The following is a 20,553-nucleotide window of genomic DNA, read 5'->3' as shown; positions in this document are numbered from 1 at the left end:
TTTGGGGATGGACAGCAGATGCTCAAGAGTTAGTTAACTTTTAACAGCATCCACCTTCTGCAAGTGTCACTCAGCTTTCAGGTACATCTTACAGACAAAAGACAGACAAGCTGTGTCTTGGCCTTGCCTTCTTTGCTCGGGAGAACCAGATCCCACTGGAATAGTGGGACATTCACTAGGCTGTGTCCTAGAGGTAGGAGCCAAACTGCAGTGAAGTCTGCATATTCCCCCTGCAACGGAGATCCAGCCCTCAATGGACGGAGGGAGTGCAGCGAAGGGTTACATCCCTTGGCATCTATCGCAGCAAGAGCAGTGTGTAATAGGCAAAAAAGTTGGAATCTGCTTAAGAAGGTTCCACTGTACTCATATATAATCGAGCCATATTTGTAAATATACCGTGAAAAAGTCAATGCTAGAGTTCAAAAATGCTTTTCAAATGAAGGTTTCCCCAAATATGGCTTTATTCTTAAAAAGCAGTTAAGGCTGCATGCTTAAAGAGTTGACATGGGCACTGCGGGAAGAGGAGCCCAAATCCCACACTGACAAAAGGAAAATACTTGCAGGTCTCTCGATGGACAATGTATAAATACAAGTACATGGTAATAATGCGTTTGTACAGGTTTGATCATTCTGCAAGTGCAAGTAAATTCATATTAAAAAAAGCTTCTCACCAGGGCACTACACAGACTTAAACAACTTCAATAGCTGTTTTATATATCACCTGATCTGTTACAGCAGAAGCACCGAGAAAGTGATCTGGACCTCAAAGGAATACGTTCACTAATCCTGTCGTACCAGCACTCCCATCACACTACAGCAAAGCAATAACCACATTCTTGCCTAGCGTGGGTGAAGCGTAGCGAACAGCCTCACCCTGCTCTAAGGCTTCAGTAGCACCTTAATGCTTGCAAAACTGGTCACCTTCAGACACTTGCCAGCTCTGCCAAAACAAGGGACAGAGTTAAACAACGTTCCTACTTAGTCAACGCTTTATTAGAAGTGCCTTTGGCTAAAAGCTGCCAGATATGTATAAATGTAATATAAACAAATTATGACAACAATTTTTTTATAAACTCAAGTAACTGCTATGCTGGGGGAAGAGAGTTAATAAATAAGCACTTCACTGAAATATTCTGAGTTGCGCTATTTTTTTTCTTAGGAAAATATATGACCTGGCTTGCTTTAACTTCCAGGAGTCTTCTGTAACATAAATAACAAGAAGGAAAATACCACTCATTTGGGAGAGGAAGGGGAAGAGATTCAGTTGCTCTGAGCATTTATCTTTTGGTTACTTTCAATTGCTTTACTTGACATCTCACTGTTATGATCTTTTTAGTTTCAACTATAGAGGAATTCTAAGGAATTGGAGGATCAATGTCTAAGGATTGCCTCTTTCTTGGAAGGATCTAAGCCATTTTAAGAGTGCTCAGGATACATATAGGAGTCTGCAAAAATACATGCAACCAAATAGGTTGCGAGGCTTTAGTTTCCAAATGCTGATGTCACTTCCATCTCAGCTGGAGATGCTCTAGGACACTTTGTCAGCTGTCAGCATTGCTAGAACTGCAGAATTTTGCAGAGCAAGAACTGACAGGCACACAAAGCACTCTGAGAATGAGTTACAATGGGAGATGCCAGGCATAAAATCATGATCATACCCATAAAAGGGGGCACAAAAGGGTAAGTGAAGCAACAGGTTCTGCATATGTGGCGAGTACCTTGCACAACAGGCTGTGCAAGGAAACAGCAGATTCTGGCTTTCGTTTCCAGACAGCCAGGGGAAACTGGGAATGGAGAAGCCAAGAAAGGAAACAACAGTTAGTTTTGCAACTACATCTGCATTTCAGCATAACCAAACCAATGAAAAGGAGGCTGAATTTCAAAGAATGGCTCAGTTACATAAAGGAATGAAAGGCAGCATGGAACTGGAAAAAAAATGGAAAATAAAAGCAGGCATGTTGCAGGGGATGCTCCAACATTACCCATACGGAAGGATCTCTGTGCAGTTTCAACTTCTCCACAAAAAGCACAGCACCATCTCTTTTCCCTCATCAGTTTCTAACATTTTCATACTTCGCGGTAAGAAAATACTGCACATAAATAAAGATTTGCAACAGTATCTGATGAAAACAGTTGAACTCCCTGAGAGGACCTGTCCCCCTCCTGGGAACGAGACTTTCGCCTCCCAAGTTACTTCTTTGAACTCTCATCAGAAGTTGCTTTAAAGTTCTAGCAGTGAAGCAAACATCTGTACCACGTGAATAAACTCGAGAGTAGACTGGGAAAAATAAAGCAAATAAGTTTTTTGTGTGTGTGCTTGTTTTTAAAAAACAGCTCCATTCTACTTACTCCTTCCTCAACCATTCAACTGTTCCTCTAATAAATACATTAAGCCACAATGCCTTACAAGTTAAAGTGCCATGCTTTTTCACTAACTTACAAACAGGAAATTCAGAGCAATGCCCAGCATCCTTCCTTGATGTGACAATTCTGACCGCTTTGGGACTCGGCTCATAGCTTACCCACAGCCTAACCTTAACATTGGTAACACATCACTATACTGTACTATACTGCCCTTGACAGTATCAAGAAATTATAAGTGACAGTCTTACATAGATTTACACAGTTTCCAACTCTTTCAATCAACACAGGAGCCACCAGGATTTCACCCACAAAGCTGGTCGTATTCACAGGAGGGAAATATCCAGAAGTTTGCTCACCCACCCATTCACCAACACTTCCAACTCCAGAAGGGCAAGGAAAAAAGAATACACTTCTATTTCTGCCCTCAGAAATAGCCACTGAAAAATACAGGAGAAGATAATAAGAATCACACGGGATCATAAGAATTGAGCATTTCTTTAAGGAGTGGTTGGGTTTTCCTGGAGATAACAAAAATCTCCAGCAGACAGCTAGAATAAGCAGATACATGAAAAAGCAGAATAAAAGGAATAACAAAAGGTAAAAAAATCTAAAAACTGAAAAAGGAAGCAATTTCATATGTGCAGTTAGAATACAAATGAAGCGACATCTCAGGAAAACATGTGCATGTACTCATGCTAAAGAAAGTATTACATTTTATGCTCTGCCTGTGGGCGATTCAGTAGGCTGCAATACACATTAGTCAGGCCACGTTCTTTGTTTAAGCCCCTTAAAGCACATACTGTAAACAGCCAGAGGAAAATATTTGCAGCTTCTTTAAAAAAATTCTTTTTTTTCTCTTCCAGGGCAGGAAAGTTCTCAGCTGCCTTCCACCTTGTTTTGTAGGACAGATACCTGGAATATGGATAATGCTTCTCCAAAAGGTCACACCGCCAAGCTCACGAAGGATATAAGATACATTCTGCATTAGAGGGAAATAATCTGGCAAAAATAAGTTATCATGATTAGGTCAATTAAAAGTCTATGGAGAAGGTCAGGCAACAGACAACCTGAAGATACCTCCCAGCCACTGTTAGATAAAAGTGAAACCCACACAAATATGATACAAATGGGACTATAAAATAACACTGCATCATTCATCTAACATGATGTGGGCAAGTGTACAAAGGGGTGAGGCGGGAAAGAATTTCAGCACAGAACTTAATCCACCTTTTCATCCTCTGGATTGGGAAATATCTGCTTCTCTTGTTTTTCATAGCAGGTAAACTCTGTTCCTTGCTAACTCTGGTTTTTGATTGGAAGATGCAACAAAAGTTACTCTTTTTTGCAGCTGCTACCATTCTTTAGCATTACTACTTTTCTATAATATTGTGAACTGTCCTTATTTTTGGTGCAAGTTACTTGATTTAGTTCAACCATAAATAACAGGGGACACAGTATATGGCATTTCCTACATTTTGTTCTGGCTATTTATTCCTTGGGAAGTTAGAAGTTTTCTCATTACTTGGATGACATTGAAATATCTGAAGATTTTTAAGTCCACCAGAAAGAAGTTAGTCTGTCTACACCTGCCAAATGAAAACAGCTAACTGCAAGGCACAATAGCCTTTTGGAGCAGGACTGATGTGTCAGATCACACTTCCAGCCACCAGTGAAAACATCATGTTCCTCAGAAAACTTACTGGTTATCAAAGTTATTGACTGAACAATTAATCAATATCCATTTCTAATGAGCTGGAAAATACCTATTATCTATGAATAGCAGGCATGACATTAGGAATAAGTTATTTGTGGAAATATTTAATCAGAAGGGTTTCTTAAACTGATCTAGCAAAAAGGGCAAAATAAATGTATAGTTACCTGTGGGAAAACAAGAGAAACTGTCAGTTGAGAAAAACCCTGTCTAGTAACTAGAAAAGGTTATTTCTTCTACTCCTTAATCTTGAATCCAATGTGGTTAGACTTGAAATACAATGGACAGTCAGAGATGCTAAGCAGGGAAGTGGTGCACATGGACGGAGATGGAAGGATATATCTAAATTGATAAAACTGAGGCTCACAGATAGCATTCACCTCTCCCAAACTTTTAAAAAATCATAAAATCTTGACAGAAGCATCCTTGCAGGTGCCAAGCTCACTGGGTCTACTTCAGATCATGCTGGCAACCACTGCAATGTGGAGACAGTCAGAGCACTGCAGGCTGGCAGCACGACACTTCAAAGAAATGGAAAGAGAGGTGAGTCGTGAATAATCTGCTCTTAAGAGGTCTCAAAAAGAGAATGAGCCTTTGATTTCAGAGTCAGTAATAGCTACAGTCAGAGAGATATTTTCAGCCAGTACTGGGCAGGATTTTTTAGTAAACGTGTCTGGAAATAGTAAGCATATGTGATGCTTCCATGTTTCATAAATGCTATGAAAGGTCAGAAATAACTTGCTGAGAATACTCTGGGCATAATTTAACTTGTCCATTACATAATAAAACACCACTTCTGTCTGAAATAGAGCCAGGCAGTATTCAATAGGCCACAACCTGTTCTCTTCAGGAAGTTACGAACGTGTGACAGCAAAGGAGAAATCTTGATCTGTGACAGCAAGACAGTCATTTTGGAGCACACTTACGGCTCAAAAGTATCACTCTTCAACTCTTCTAACAAAGCAAAGCTAAAACTACAGGGGTTTGGGTTTTTTTCCCCCCCGCAAGAATTGAAAAATAAGCCCATACTTTCAATAAGTCACTGAATCTTCCACTTGAACAGCTCCAGAACTGCAGCATGTATTAACACTGTCCAAGCTTTCTATTGAGGCTCTGCAGTGTGCCAAAATATTCAGACGGTGCTTTGGCAAAACGTTTGCTTCAATTCGTCTCCTAGCACGGCTTCTTTTCTAGAGCCTCAGGGAAGGGATAATTCAAAAGGAGCACTGATTAAGCAGGCTGAACTGCACAACACAAAGCTTCCATTCAAAAAGCCTGCTGTTTTTCAACCTGAGTTGCCAACACTATTTATCTTGCTACTCTGATCAGAATTCCATATTCCAGCATGAATGATAGTTAAATCTTGATATACAGCAAAGACTGCTCAGATAAAGGGCACAGCAAACTAGAATTTCTTACACTAATTCTTGTCATGGAGGTATGCATGAGCCCTGCAAGGAAAGCGTAAAGAATCACAAGTCTAATGCCACAGTTTGCCCATACTATTCATCTGTTATTCCCAGACTGAGGGAAGGCCCCCAGATGGCTGTAGAGTAACACCCCTGGCTGAAACCTGGCAGCTCTTGCCAGCTTTTCATGCTGTAGATGCCCTCCTGCAAAATTCTTTCTTAACATTTCATGCAGACATAGAGTGTCCTCAAGTTTCACTTTAACTGACCTACAATAACAGGCAATTTCCTACCTCTCCCCTCAGAAGTCTTCAATTAAAATTATTATTCAGAATGTTTCTGCTATAGCTAAGACATGGCTTAGCAGCAGCGAGCTTACAGAACAACCACCCCTATAACCCAAGTTCCAGAAAAATACACAAAATTATTCTAAGAAAATAAATTGCCAGTCAGACTGCTCTAATTGATCCAAGCAGTGCAAGTACCCTGTAGAAAGCTGCGTCAAGAAAACACATATGTAGTTTCCATACCACAGTGGATTCAGACTGCTTTCTTGACTTAACACTAAAACTTTGCATACTTGTAAAGAATCCGAAAATCTCACGCAAACTAACAAACCAACTTCATATAATGATTTGCAATTTTTTACATTCTACATTATGACTGAGAAAGGCATCAAACCTCTGAAATGAAAAATGGGATATAAAGGGTAAGTAGATATGAAAGAATTATTCAGCTACGCGCTTCTGTGCACAAGTCACAAGAAACTGGGAGTATGCAATGGTACTGTCCAACGAGAGTTTCTATTTGAAAAGACTTATTAAAGTAGGCGCTGCTGTTTCATCTTCTATTAAAAGACTGACTTTGGCTTGCAGTGTTTGGTTTGATTTTAAACCAGTGCATATGATTTCCTATAGAAGGAAATAAAAATCCAGTAATGAGATTCCAGTAAAAACAAATTCAGCATGTGAAAAAAAGAAAATCTCAGTTAGCACTAATCAGTACAGCTACAGTGCCTATAGTGGAGCTACACTAACATAGATCAACCCACTCATTCCCAGAGTATTCTCACCTCACCAAGATCCTAGTTCTGCTTTTGTTGATACCAACAGTTGCACCATAATGCATCAAAACTGAATTTTTGTAAAGAAACTTTATCCCTATGACACAGTGTTTAAACAAAATTCAGAAGCAGGAGCTATATTATTTCCTAGTCATGAAGCCAAATATTTTAGACCAAAGAAAAGTTACTCAACTTTTTCTCCTTAAAAAGTTATTTCTACTCTCCTTTGACTAGAGCTTATTTCCCTCATTCCACCAGGATATGTTCGAGGTCTTTTTCCATTAACTGCTTTTAAGATTTTTTTGAGTTCATTTTTTAAATTTTATATAGTTTCAGAATTTTTGTTGGTCTTTTTTTCAATTATTTTTTTAAGGCAAAAAAAAACCCAAACAATTTCTCTTTGATGCCATTCTTAGTGACATGTTTAAAGAATTCCAGCTGAATTAGATTCCTAGTTTGTCTTTACCAGGCTTAATTACTAAGGGTGTTTTGTTTAAGATAGTGTTGTAAACGAAAGACATGCTGGAAAAGAGCAACTACACCAAAACCCACTGGGAGTATAGTGAAGGAAAGGGGGGCAGCACCACATGCAAGAATATTGTTTTGCTCTATACAACAGAATCCCAACATTATCAAAATGTAATCCTCAAATAACTTAGGCTATTAGAAATCACTACCCTAAAATGTGCTAGAAATTTTTTCTGTAACACACATTCAAAATGCACATGTAATGCAGTAATTGAAAAGCATTATATAACAGTAAATTACAATGAGGCAACTATGACAACCAATCCATTCAGCACAGGAAAAAAACACCAAGCCAAGCATCAATGTTTACAAAAATCCTTCCTCCCAGTTATTTTATATAAGCTTTTTCATACACTGAGGATGTCTGTAAGGAAGCAGTAAGAAAATATATTTATTTAACTACATTTATGAATTTGTCACTTCTTTCTCATAAACACAAGTCAAGCGGTGATGATCAGGACTAGCAAAATCATCTTAAGATACGCTATGCTAGACATCAGTTAAAACCCTGGGAAAGCCTTGTGACCTTCCCACAGAAGTGGAGGAGAATACTATTTTCTGTTCTCTGAACAACTCCTCCGTAGTTACTTACAGTCTACCAAAACCAGAGTTTTGGTTCACAATTAGAAAAATGCTGGCAAACACATGGGCTAGAAAGGATGCCTGATTACAAATTCATGCTTGGGGTGGCAAGGAATGACCTAGTCAGATGGGCACATACATTTTGAGTTTCTTCCAGAGAAGATACAAAACACAGCGATAACATCCCACCACCATATTGCCTTTACCATAATTAATTTTAAGATTGAAACCATTACTATATGACTGAACAAGGAATGTGAACTAGATGAGCTCTCATGGTTCCTTGCAGTCCAATTTCTTTTGCTAATCAAAAATAGCAAAATCAGACTGTGCAACACACCATTTTTATTCCTTTTATCATCAATACATTTAGTATACATGAGAACAAACATGTTGGTGCGCAACCCAGTTAAAAACCCCACCATTCTAGAGGACTGTTTTATTAAGTATAATTTATCTTTATATGTTAATAAGAACACAGAAATAAATAGAGGGAGGAAAAAGCTCAAGCAGTACAACATTTAAAAATACTGAGTTACTTTGTTCTGTATTATGAAACGTTATTTGCGCAGTACACTTCACTATCAAAGGTCTAATTCCACCTTCTAACTGTAGAACAAGTTTGACTTAACACAGAAGGAAATGTAGGCTGATGACCTGGGACCAGAAAGGGCATCTTATGGTTACTCAATCCAGACACTGGTCAGTGCAGTCGTTTATTTTAATCTTACTGATAAATTTATCCAGCTTTGTCTTTAAATCTGACCAATTCCTTTGCGAAAAGCAATGACCAAAGACGTACCAGAGAGCTGCAGTTTTGTCAATTAAACCCAAAGCCTATGTTTTACATAAGCCAGTATACTTCCCAGTTTTAAGTTTACTTTTCCCTCTAGAACATGAGGATGCAGCAATGCTGAACTGTCTCTCAAAATCAAAATATTTCAGGCAATTTGTCAAAAGTACGGCAACATTGTTTCAAAGCTCTTAACAGCTGGCATACAACAACTGTCAGCTCAAGGAAAACAACGTAATAAATCTTACGAAAATAAATAAAAAAGAGAAAGTGTTTACATACCTATGCTTAACAGCTGCAAATGGATCTGTAGTTTTCCAAGGGTACTTCAGTGATGAGTTTCCTGACGCAGTTCAGATCTCTTGAATACCATAGTCACGCAAAAAGAGCTGTTTCTCATCTACAGGTAGTATCAACAGAGAAGGAAAATAAAAACAAAATAGTGTAGTTCAGAATAATAGCTCTGAAATTCACACTGACATGCAAAGCTGCCAGCCCCACACAACCACCCTACCCACCTAATTACATTCAGCTGCTTGTCATGTGGTCTTGCTGACTGATCAAGTGATCTCTTTTCCTCCTTTTAAAACTAAGCAACATAATTAACTAGATCTCCCTAAACCAGGTAACAAACATTGAGCCTTTGCTTAAACTACTGACCCTCTGCTTCTTGTCATAGGGAGAGGAAATTGCAGTATGTTTCATTACAAAAAAATAGAATAAAATACAGCAAACACAGTAGCCTACTATAACGAAACACAGTGAGCACCAAATGCTCACAAAACCTAATGGAGAATTTCAGTTTTGAGCCTGGTTTTATTTTATGCCTTTACAGATGGCAGAAAAAAGTTACCAACAACAAAATTGATGAAGACACCTGAGAGAGACCACGTGAGGAGTTGGAAGGATTCAGGCAGGCAGCGGCCGCAGTACCTGGGGCTTTGTGGGCATCCACATCCAGCCCCTTCTGCTGAACGACTTCTGACAGCAACAAGCTCCAACAAAAGACCAGAGTTAAGATGCTGCCAGAAACTTTCTGAACCACTGCAGCTCAATCTGCAAGCCCCTCCCTCAATCCCAAGAGACACATGCAGATGTTTTACACATCTAAATAATTTCAGTGAAATGAAGTTACTAATTTAACATGTAAACCAACTCATCCTTAACGAGTCCATTCATCAGGGCCTGTTAACACAGACACCCAACAAGCAAGATTCACGCATCTGGCCACATTACGGCACTGATGTCTGCTCCAAGGCACTCACTGGACAGACGTCCCTGCATTGGGTCCAAGGGATAAGAGAGGAACTACACAGCTGCCTGCGGTCACCACTAGGCCTCGTCCCCTCTCACAAACGCTCTTGACATCACAGATGCTAACAGTAGAGGACCTAAAGGTGTGGACAAAGTGAGTTTTGCACTCACCATGTAAGATATAGCAGATGTGAGCTTTTACAGAAGACGGGTCGCCTTGCACAAACCCTTCTTGTCTCAGTTTCTTTCCTCACAGTGTTTCAAGAGCAGAAAAGTAAGAAAGCAAATTAAGAAGGTTTCTAAGACTACTCTCCAGTCTTATTATTTAAGAAGTGCTGCAGTCAGCCTGCTACAACATTTAATGTATCCTTAATGCATTCATCTACCAGTAACAAAAACAACTCCACAAGATCCTTAATTCACTTGTCCCAACTATCTCACCTCCTTTCCCGCAAATCAAGGCAATTTTTATTTCCTTTTCCCAGTGAACATCTAAGTTCTGTTACACAGAGCTGGCAAACAACTATCTCTGGTGGAACACTTTTTCAGGCCTTGCCTTAGCATTTTTCCAGATTTAACTAAAATCCATTTCTTTGACATTCTGTTACAGGTTATAATTTTTAAAACTCTACCCATTCTTGGCTCATTCCAATTTTCTATAAATTTCACCACAGTTTCAGAAGAATACAGAAGTCCCTTTTTTGCTCCCACATGCAATAAAAAAGTTTGTGTTCAATTTTCAGCAACGTGAACATTTTTAATCTTTAACTGCTTCCCTGATCGATACCAGCACATTTGCTCACTGTGAAGAAATATTCAGACCACAAGCACCTGAGAACTTCTGGTAACTGCTCCAGTTAGAGAGCAGAAGGAGGAACAGGGTAAGAAGTGTTGACAGACGCAAAGCAACAACTCTTTTGCCGCATTGCAAACAGCTCTGGGGGGTGGCTACACACACTGAACACAATCTGCCTGTCTGGAAGTCTCAACCAGCAACGTAAACTGAGTCCAAGCTCTTCCACACAGTAAGACTTTTGCCACCTTTGAGGGGAAAGCAATTAGAAAATAATTTCCAGACTTCAGCTTTTGATTTCAGGACAAAACAAGGCTTAACTTTCCTCTTACCAACCTGGTGTGAGGAATACCAACCAATTTCCACTTCCCCCTTCCAGGAAGGGGTTTTATCTGAAACAGTAAGACTCTGCTAGGAAGGTACAGCTAAAACAAAGCTTATTTTCTGAGGGTGAAGTTACGTTGATTTCAAACTGCAGTTAGTACCAAAACAGAGGGCCCCAGTTTACAAACTGAGAGGACATCAATGTTTGGTTGTTTAAAGTATCTGTTTTTAAACAAACACATTTGCAGCAAATGCTGCACAAACAGCTGAGCCAACCCTACTGTGGTGGCAGGAAGCAGCTGGAACAGGAACTACTGCAGCCAGCCCAGGGTAAGCCTTCCTCTCGCTGCCACCCGAATCTTAGGGGTTTATAAGGGCTTGGACATTTTCTCAGTTTACGTAAGGGATCAAAATTACACCAGTAAAGTCCTGAAACTGTGAAATGTGAAGCTATAGCTCTACAAAGGAATGGCCACCTACTTAGTTATTAAATCTTCCCACCGTTTTTATGAACAAGTTTTATGAACAGGTTGTACGAACAAGATGTCCTGAATGCATGGAATTTATGGCCTCCTTGTAAAAATTATCTATGCTATACAGGCCTAGGAATTTAGGAGGAAATTTGAGGAGAGTCAAACACAGTGGACAGTGTGGAACATTCTTCATCACAAGCATCAGAATATTTGCCTTCATACATTCCATGCTCGAGACAAGCTGCAAAGTGTCCGAACTGCCCTGTTTCCTCTAGAAGAAAATGCTGGATTGTTACCTGCCTGATCACAGTTCATGCAGGAATTAAGACATCTGCCACTGGAGACAGAAATAAGGGAAGAAGAGGATCTAGCAACAGTCCATTTCAGATAATGCTCCAGAAGAACTCATCTCTGTTTTCAAAGCCAAAAGCTGTGAACTTGCCTAACATCAGTGTCAACCGCCTCCACTCTCCCCACCCCCCAGTTACCCAGTTCTGTTGGAGGTCGCCTCTTCAGCACTCTGATGAGTTCATGGCTTTTTCCAACACATACTAAAAACTCACCATGTGCTTACCAACAGCCATCATTTTTACATGTACATTCAACGGATGACCTGCAACGCTAAATGAAAACCAACCAGCAGGCAGCCAAGGGTAATGTTATTTGTTAGCATCCACAAATCTTATCTGTGCCACAAAACCTCTACTGGCAAACAGAGGAAACTTAAAAAATGCAAGAGGGGGAAAAGCAGCCACTGGGACACACTGCCTATGAACTGCTTCGTATATATGCTGACAAACTTCAAGAAGAGCCAGAGCACATGCTATACAGCAATTATTTCACAGTGAGAGAAATACCCTACAAAATACAAAAAGAAGAGGCGAGAAAAAAGTAAATAGGCAAAATACGAACATATTAATTGGTACTGGCAGATTCCTACAACTGTAAAACAGAATTATAGTTGTTTCCTTGGAAGAAAGTCAGGTTCTCACAAAAAGACACTCTGGAAAAAATTAGAGGGGCTGATGAGATGCGCTGCGAAGGAATACTGACCGGCTGTCACGTGAATGAGCTTGCTACTTACTGCTGCAGCAGTCCATAAATGCAGCAACACACCAATACCTCAAGACAGAACTAAAAAGACCTGAAAGGAAGAAACAAAATCCTTTATATTGATTTTTTTCTGCTTTCTTCTCACCAATATCCCTCCAAGAAAAAAAGAAAGAAAAGACAACCCACACTCAGAAAATCAGCTTTCACACCAGAAATGTAATAGCTGAACATTGCCAGCATCAAATCATGAAATACCCCATCAGTGATTAAAGTGAAAGTAGGTCAGGCAGGCCTTCCTGTTACCCAAAAGGCACATCTGCTAAATATTTAGTAATACTATAGATTACAATAAAACTTCCATGTTTTGTTCTTTCAACTATAAGCCAATCTAGGCAGTTTCTAGTAATGGTGACAGAGCTTTCTTTTAGCATTGCAAGAGATAAAGTATTGGTGTGTTTAAGGTCAGTAGTGTTTTACACAGAAAAGAGCTTGTTAAAAATAGTGCCCTCCAAGAGAGGCTCTAGATGACTAACTACAAAGAGTTACCAGGGTCTCTTCAAGAATTAAAAAAAGTTAACAGTAAAATAATTGACAAATTAAAAGCATCAATTTTGTTTTCATGGAACATCACACTGCCTAAAGACAGGAATCCTTCCCAGCAACTGAGCACTCAACATCAGCACTTTCAAAAACTTTAGACCAAACTCTGTCATCTTTTTCACAGGGGAAACATCAAAAGATTGCTTCCCAAAATAAAATTTGCTTATATTTGAAGAACCTGTTAGTATCTCAGAAAAGACTAGTAAAATTATCCCAGACAAGCGGATCTAATTGATTTGTCAATTCTGTTAACTACAAGTTTACTGCCTCCACATCACCTTCTATTAATGTCAGTACAGGCATAGTTTATCCTGAGGCAAAGCCAAGAGTGTAGGTGCTTGCTCCAGATCGGAATGAAAAGGGAAAGAAAAAAACCCCAATTAATTCCTAAATCAGGTTCTCTCTTATTACAGTTCTGAAATATTAGAAAGAAAATAATAGAAAAAAATACAGTGTCCATGTACAAGGTGCTAAGACACCAAGAAATGGTGTCTTAGACATTTTTTGGTGTTTTAGTTTTTTATTTAAATATAAATAAAAAAGTTCTGTATTTAAAACGGCAATAAAATGTATTACTGTAAGAACATAATTATTCATTTTGACTGAAATGAACAAATTTGATCCTTTTGCATGTAGGAAACGATATTTTGGCAACATTCACACTATTCAAATTACATCATCTGTACTCAAAAGAGGAATATTTAACCTAAAGATGGATGAATTACTCGACATGCTACAGCTCTTCTGAGAGACTTACGTTGGTTCCACATCTTGTAACACTTATGAAGTGTGTGCCTGACTGCATGGAGAGAGCACCTAGAACAGAAATGCACGCAGATAGAAGTGTCCCTGCATTTTGGTAAGAAGCTGTACAGGCACGCTAATAATCTGATGTCTCTATCTTCAGTCTGAAGAGTTACACATCTCATTTTAGATCAACGATCTTTATCTACATATTAAAAGGGTTGATGACTAAGTATTTTTTTAATTAAAAAACGTAGTAGCTTTACAGGAAGCTGTTGTACCAATGTAAAGGAACATGTGCACTACAGCTTCCTTAGAAAGGATTTTCAATGTTTTACAATCCTATAATATTAATACAGTTTGGAAATTTGCTCTGATATTTTTATTCATGCTTAAGCTTAATCGATATGCATTTGTTCTTTGCACTACCTGATCCAGTATGTCATTGCCAAGTAAAAGAGACTGCTCTTTAAAACTGATCTCAGCAGAGTTCCAATCTGGACACAGCTGGGCTTTCTTTCCAGCACAAGACCCTGTTCACACCTTTTGTAAATCTACTTAATAAGACAAGTGGTCCTTCATTCTCCTCCTAAGCTGACAACAGCGTCTTTTCCACTTTAAATTTGCTCTCAGCAGGAAAAAGTGAAAGGGTAGTTATTTGCACTACTTAACAGATACAGAGGCATGCCTCTTCTGAGCTACAGAAAAGTATTCCTTTTGTCCTATATTATTGTTTGATCTTCCATGCAATGAAGCATATGAAACCTAACTAAACACCTGTGATGCCTATTTTTCTTCTCTACTATTTCTTAAACCATGAATATCATTAACATTAGAGCTCCTTCATTTCCACGTTTATTCAGTGACTCCCTAAGCTAAGTATGACTAACCTGACTGGTTGATCTTATTTCCTTCACAGCATGCAAGAGGAATGGGTGGGCTTGTAAAGATGGTGGTTCTGGAGTACATTAGCAAAGCAGGTCTTTCAGTTCCATCGGCCCTATTCCACTCCCTGTGCAACTCCCAATTAAGAAAAACGTTACTGTTCCCATTCCTTGTGAACCCTCAGGATGCTAGGCTGAAGAAAAATTCCGTAAGGTTCAACACACCATACTGGAGATTGCGAATGCCATAAGGACTTCTTGGAGCAAAGCTCCAGATTTGCAATGCAAAAAACAAAGCTGAAATGAGGACATGCCTCAGCCTGGTTTCCTAAGGAAACAAAGCTTATTAGAGAGAGGGGCACAGACACTGAATTTCTCTCATTTCTGCCTTCTCCCCCAACATTTGAATCTGTTGATCAGTTTTAACACTCCTTCACAGAGGGGAAGAAGCCACAAAGATATGAAGTTCCTATACACTTTGTGAAAAATTGGCAGCTGGATAAAGGAAAGAGTGAGATGCATGTCTCCACTGAAAGCTGGCAGTTAGTTTTTCAGTTCTAAAAGGGACACCCACTAGCTGGCCAAGTTGTACTTGCATTGCTCCGAACTAGTGGCAGCACGTACTACCACAATCATTCAATTTTACATTTACTTTCAATTTGGATTTAAAGACATTTGCTATTTAAAAGCAAATTAAATTTAAGCACATCTATTATTAAAAATAAAAAGTTAACAATAAAAACTAGTTGAGTTTCACTGTATTAGCAGTGCAAATTTGGGGGGGGGGGGTTGGTTTTTTTTGTTTTTAAACCTACTAGAAAGCGTGATTCTACTTTTGCAGCACACTCTTTTCACAGGTCTTCCAAAGCCCGCTTCTACTGACACACAGCAGGATCTCAGGCCCCATCCTGTGCATTGGGTGCTATATCAAAACTGACAATTCTAGAAAACTATCAAATAAAGATTCATAGTCACCTCTTCTACTTCATAGCTAAAGAACATTAAAAAAAACTACTACTTTAACAACTCCAACTTAGGGCTACATTTACCCAAACTAAAATGATGAGAGTTTTGCTATCAAATTCAGAAGAAATACAATCAAATTCAGACAGTAGTCTTCAAACTTCGGTGACACCATCTCTGTAGAGAGATGTCTATCCTGACACTATTCTGATGCAAGGAAGAGTATGGAAAAATTAAGTATAGCCAGACAGTTCATGCCCCAGCAAAAAGACCTGTCAAGTTGAATCATTGCTAGAGGAGAAAGTCAGCGGAGCATGGGCTGTTTGTTACGTGCACACGATCTTAAAGTGGTGGATGAGAAACACTCTTCTGCAAATGGATGATACCAGCAGGGCTAGACCCTAACCAGATACCTGTGGTTTGGGTCACATTCAGTCACACATAAAGTTTGGTTTGGAACTGAACAAATCGGGGGAGGGGAATTATGATTAACATTTGCAATTTAAAAAATAAAACCAAACAAAAAACCAACTATCCTACTGTTTGCTATAATCCACATTCTGAATGTTAGCTAGGCTTCAAAGTAGACTTGGAAAGCACCACCCATTGGCAATAACTATAACAGCAATTCATCTCTCATGCAAACCTTGCATAAAACAGATTCACAGCACAAGCAACTCCCACAACTGCTAGCTTTGAGTGATATCCTGAAGTTTTCAAAATGCATCACGCTCCATGTTAGTCATGCAATTATCAGCAGGGATTTGCAGGAGGAATGTAATTTCCCTCAGCAACTACTAATATGAAACATATACTTGCAAGACTGGCAGACACACACAAGAAAACCAGAAAACTTGCATTTTTTTAATCATAAAAATAAATCAACTTTTCTTTTCCTCCTACCCAACATACATGCTTTATCAGTCCTTATCACTGATAGCAGCCTTCAGTCCTGTCCAAATACTCCCATTCCCCAAGAATGTTATTGGAAAAAATAGTTTTCTTCCTTTTCAGTTCATAGAGCAACCTTTTTCCTTATAGCCCTTTGACTGAGCAGCTAAGAGAACGAAATGAAATATCCAACAGTTATGAAAATAATGAGATAGGCCCTCAGAGTGAAGCTTGGTTGACTTTGGAGAGCACATGCTGTTCACTTTCACGGTTGTATAGCAGCTACCGTGACAGCACTGCCATTTTGGAGTGTTTAATTGGAAATGGGAGGATGCCTTTAAAACAGTAGCACTTCTGCAAGAGAACCTTCATCACCTTCTAATGACACATGCTGCCCCATGGGTCAATATGCTTAACCAACGTACTATAAAAATCATGTATCAATTGTTTTCAATTTTGTTTTTTGTACTCTGCTGTTTCCAATTCAAACCTGGAAGGGCCTTACATACCTGAAAGCTCACCTACCCTTTCCAGCAACGTAAGTTGGTCTAATAAAAGGCATTACTTCTACCCATGGAGCTCACCTTACCTGAAAGGAAAAAAACCTGAATCTTGAGTAATACTTAACTATTTTGCTATTTATTCCTGTAGCTTTTTATCACCTTTTCAACTGATAGCTGTACACAGAAGCAGTAAGATGGCCAGCTGCAAAACTGCAATCACAAACTCCAAAGTTAATCTGGAATCAGCTACTTGATTTGTGTAGCAGTTGTCCTTATACCCACCCAGTGTTTTATCTGCATATAAAATATTTCAGCTAGGTTTACTCCTTGCAGTCCTTTCATTCACATAACTCTTTTACACAAAGAATCACTACAGACGTGTACAGTGATTTGCAAAATACTATTTGCAAGTACCCATAAACTTAACTTCTAATTTAAAAACAATGCTCATATATCTACCAACTCCTTTTTTCCACTGCAAACCACGAATTTCTAGAAAAGCTATACTCCTCCTACTAAGCTTGTATCTTCATTGTTGCTTCCAGCCCCTACCTTACTACCAGTCTTCACGTTGTCTTCCAGAAGTGCCTTTATCTGTTATGGTTTAGTCTTACCCATTTCTCATCAATAAAAGTATCAGACATAGAGAAAGGGAACAGCTATGGGAAATGGGTTTGCAAACTCACAAAAATAGCACTGCATTGGTTTACACTTTCACATTATCTTCAGGGTCGTAAATGCAAGGACATGCTTTTTTTTCCTCCCCTGCAGTAGTTAAAAATACTGAAGAACTTGTCAGGTCAGTTCCAAAGTGCTGGCCAGTACATGAAAAGGATTCCAACACCTGGTACTATGCAAAACTGTTATACATATATCAGAGTATTTTCAACCCCTTAAAGCCACAGCAACATCACAAGAAAAAATTATGCTGGTTGTATGTCATATTTTAATCTATATGCCATAACTTAATCTTCAAAGCTTATTAGATTGGAAAATAAATCACAGACATTGAGACTACTCATTACAATAATCAAAAGTAAATTCTGTTGTATTATGTATGAAAACAAAACAATATAAGGAAGTTCCAGGAAAGAAATTAGGGGCTAGGACTTCTCATTCACTATGGTTTTACCTCCACTGGAGATAAAAGGGTGTGATCTCAGCTGATTTAATGTGGTTCAAGTTAGTCCTGCCTCCTGACAGGGATGCAGTTTTCAGACTAAGACGAACAAAAAAGAAATGAGGAAAAGAAATCTCATAACCAGATGCTACTCCCAGAGGAAGACTGGTTGGGAATGTATTTGTATAAATAGAAAAAAAATGTGTTTCTGCTATAAAAAGCTGCCTTTTAGGCAAGTACTTCTTAAACCATGCTGTACTTAAACAACTTTTCAGCCATGTTTGAAGTCAGTTCTGTAAACATGATTATATCTCCAGCATGAGTATCTGCAAGACAAGAGGAGCGAAAGCAAATCCTTGAGCACTTGACATGCCTGGCCCAGCAAATGCTTAGCTATAAATATGTAAGTAATCCTTTGAAATTACTGAAGAACAAACTTAACTATCTGCAGGATCAGGTCACATGTGCAGTGGAGTACAGTAACACAGCTTTAATACAGAAGAGAGTATTTGATGATTAACTATTTAAATCACAAGTTTAACACATTTTAAATGCACCTTGCTATAATTATTTGCTGAGATATTAATGGGGAAAAAGAGTTGTCATTCCTTATATTCCATCTCTAGTGCCAATTTTGCCTGTTTCTAAATTAAATTCTTACTGGCCCTCTGTTGACTATGACAGATTGCTCTTAGTAATGGCGTTGATCTGCAAGTCCAGGGTTATTATGCCTGCACAGCAGATACCTGGCAGAAACAGAACCAAGAATCCAAAGAAAACACACAAGGATTACTGCTCATAATACTTGTTTCTGTAAATGCCAAAAGCTACTTAAAAATAATTATTTTATCTCACCGATCTTCTCTTTGAAAGAAAAGGAAACGTGTAGTCAAGTGATAAAATAATGTGTTCCCATGTTTAACGATCATGATGAAAACAAACTTACCCAGTCAGGTTTTAGATATCTGGTTGCAGATGAGAAATTTTATTAACTGCAAAAATAAAAGTGTAAGTTGTAGCACATTCCCCCCACCCAGAACTCCTTTGTGCAAGGGATTAAGTAGACATAAAATTAGAACCCTGAACTAGAAACACAGGAACATGCTGTTCTTTTTTCCATCTTTTTAACCATGCTTTTGAGACATCCATTTAACATCATAAATACTATTCCTACAATTACGTGTCAACATTTGAAATGCATATTGTATTATATGCTTTTCCCTGGCTGGAAAATACTTGGAACGGTCACAAAAGTAGTGCAAGTCTACAAAAAGAAACAAGGGCTGAGAAGACAAGTCTACGTAAGAATAAGTTTCCAAGAAAAGGCAGGCACAATAGATTTTAGAAACTGATTAGTGCCACTAATGCATTTTATGCGTGGAAATCAATAAACATTTTGTAGAGTTTCAATAAAAACTGTAAGTATAGAGAAACATCACCTTGCCAGTAACACCTAGCAGAACTCCTAACTCCAAACATGCATATGTATTATCCCGATGAAAAACTCGTAAGCACTAATCATTAGGGAAAGTGTTTGAGGAGTCATATGATCAGAAAGCTCAAAATACACCTGATGCGTCTCTAAGGAGAGATAAAAATTAAAGTTGGGTGGTTTTGACAGTTCTAGGCATGTCCTTTATACTTTGCTAGCACCATAAAAAAATACTACTTATGTATTAATATAATCTAGTTACTTACAGAGCTAGAAAACCCAAGACATTTTTCTGATGGATTTAGCTTTCTTTAGATCCAGGACCATCAAAGCATTAGTTTAGCCCAAGCACTGCAAATCAGGCTGAAGAGACCTCCTAAACCCTCTCAGCAAGCAGACTCTGTCAGACAAACAAGCAGTGTTCAGAAAGAAGCAACAGATCTGTTGATACTCAAATACAAGATTTAAGCTCTGGCGAAGCAGATAAAACACACTCATATTGCTCCCTCAACAATCTACCATTTTTAAAGGCCTTTTTTTTTTTTCTTTTAAATCAGACATGCAATCCACTTCTCTCTCTTACAAAAGAAATGCATGTCCTGAGCTGCGGGGGACCTGTGGGTCCCACAGCCACTACACGCGAAGGCCCAGGAGGGATTATTTGCGTAGCCGTGCTCACGGCAGCAGTTGTGAAGTTAAGCACACGCACGGGCAGTGGGAAGGCCGAGGAGGCTTCGGACTTTCTCCTCTGATCTCACGAAGGAGGCCCCCTTGCTAAAAACCCCAGGTAGCTCGGGTGGAGGGGCGGCAGCAGGCGGGCGGGAGGCCGAGGACGCAGAGCAGAGCTGGGCCGGTGTGCTTTCTGAACCCCCGCCGCCCTAGAAGAGACGTCCCCGCAGCCAGCAGCCTGGGACGCCGGCCCGCTCCCCAGGCCCTGCAGCACCGGGAAATCACCTTTTTTCCCAGTATTTCGAGTTCCCTGCCCAAAACACCCGTCCTGAGATTATTTAGCGACTCCTTTTGCGGGGGCGACGTTTCTCTGAAGCCTCCCCCCGCCCCCCCCGCGCCT

At 39.2% G+C, this 20,553-nt stretch overlaps 2 protein-coding genes across 4 annotated transcripts in view; one reads left to right on the top strand and one right to left on the bottom strand.

Moving 5' to 3' along the window:
* The window catches only part of RAB27A (RAB27A, member RAS oncogene family), a 34,657-nt gene extending 14,807 nt beyond the window's left edge, over positions 1-19,850 (bottom strand). For all 3 annotated transcript variants that reach the window (XM_009272678.2, XM_009272677.2, XM_009272679.2), the window contains exons 1-2: positions 19,751-19,850; positions 8,733-8,850 (exon numbers count right to left, since the gene is read on the bottom strand). The gene's annotated coding sequence lies outside the window, so the exon portion shown is untranslated. The remainder of the gene's footprint in view (positions 1-8,732; positions 8,851-19,750) is intronic.
* The window catches only part of PIGB (phosphatidylinositol glycan anchor biosynthesis class B), a 13,006-nt gene continuing 12,001 nt past the window's right edge, over positions 19,549-20,553 (top strand). Inside the window, exon 1 of the mRNA XM_009272687.1 lies at positions 19,549-19,559. Within this exon, the coding sequence (XP_009270962.1) occupies positions 19,549-19,559 (11 nt within the window). The remainder of the gene's footprint in view (positions 19,560-20,553) is intronic.

Source organism: Aptenodytes forsteri, unplaced genomic scaffold (assembly GCF_000699145.1).
Source record: "Aptenodytes forsteri isolate BGI_AS27 unplaced genomic scaffold, ASM69914v1 Scaffold526, whole genome shotgun sequence".
Lineage (NCBI taxonomy): Eukaryota > Metazoa > Chordata > Aves > Sphenisciformes > Spheniscidae > Aptenodytes > Aptenodytes forsteri.
The sequence above is the reverse complement of the archived record's forward strand: the minus strand, read 5'-3'. Positions and strand labels throughout refer to the sequence as shown.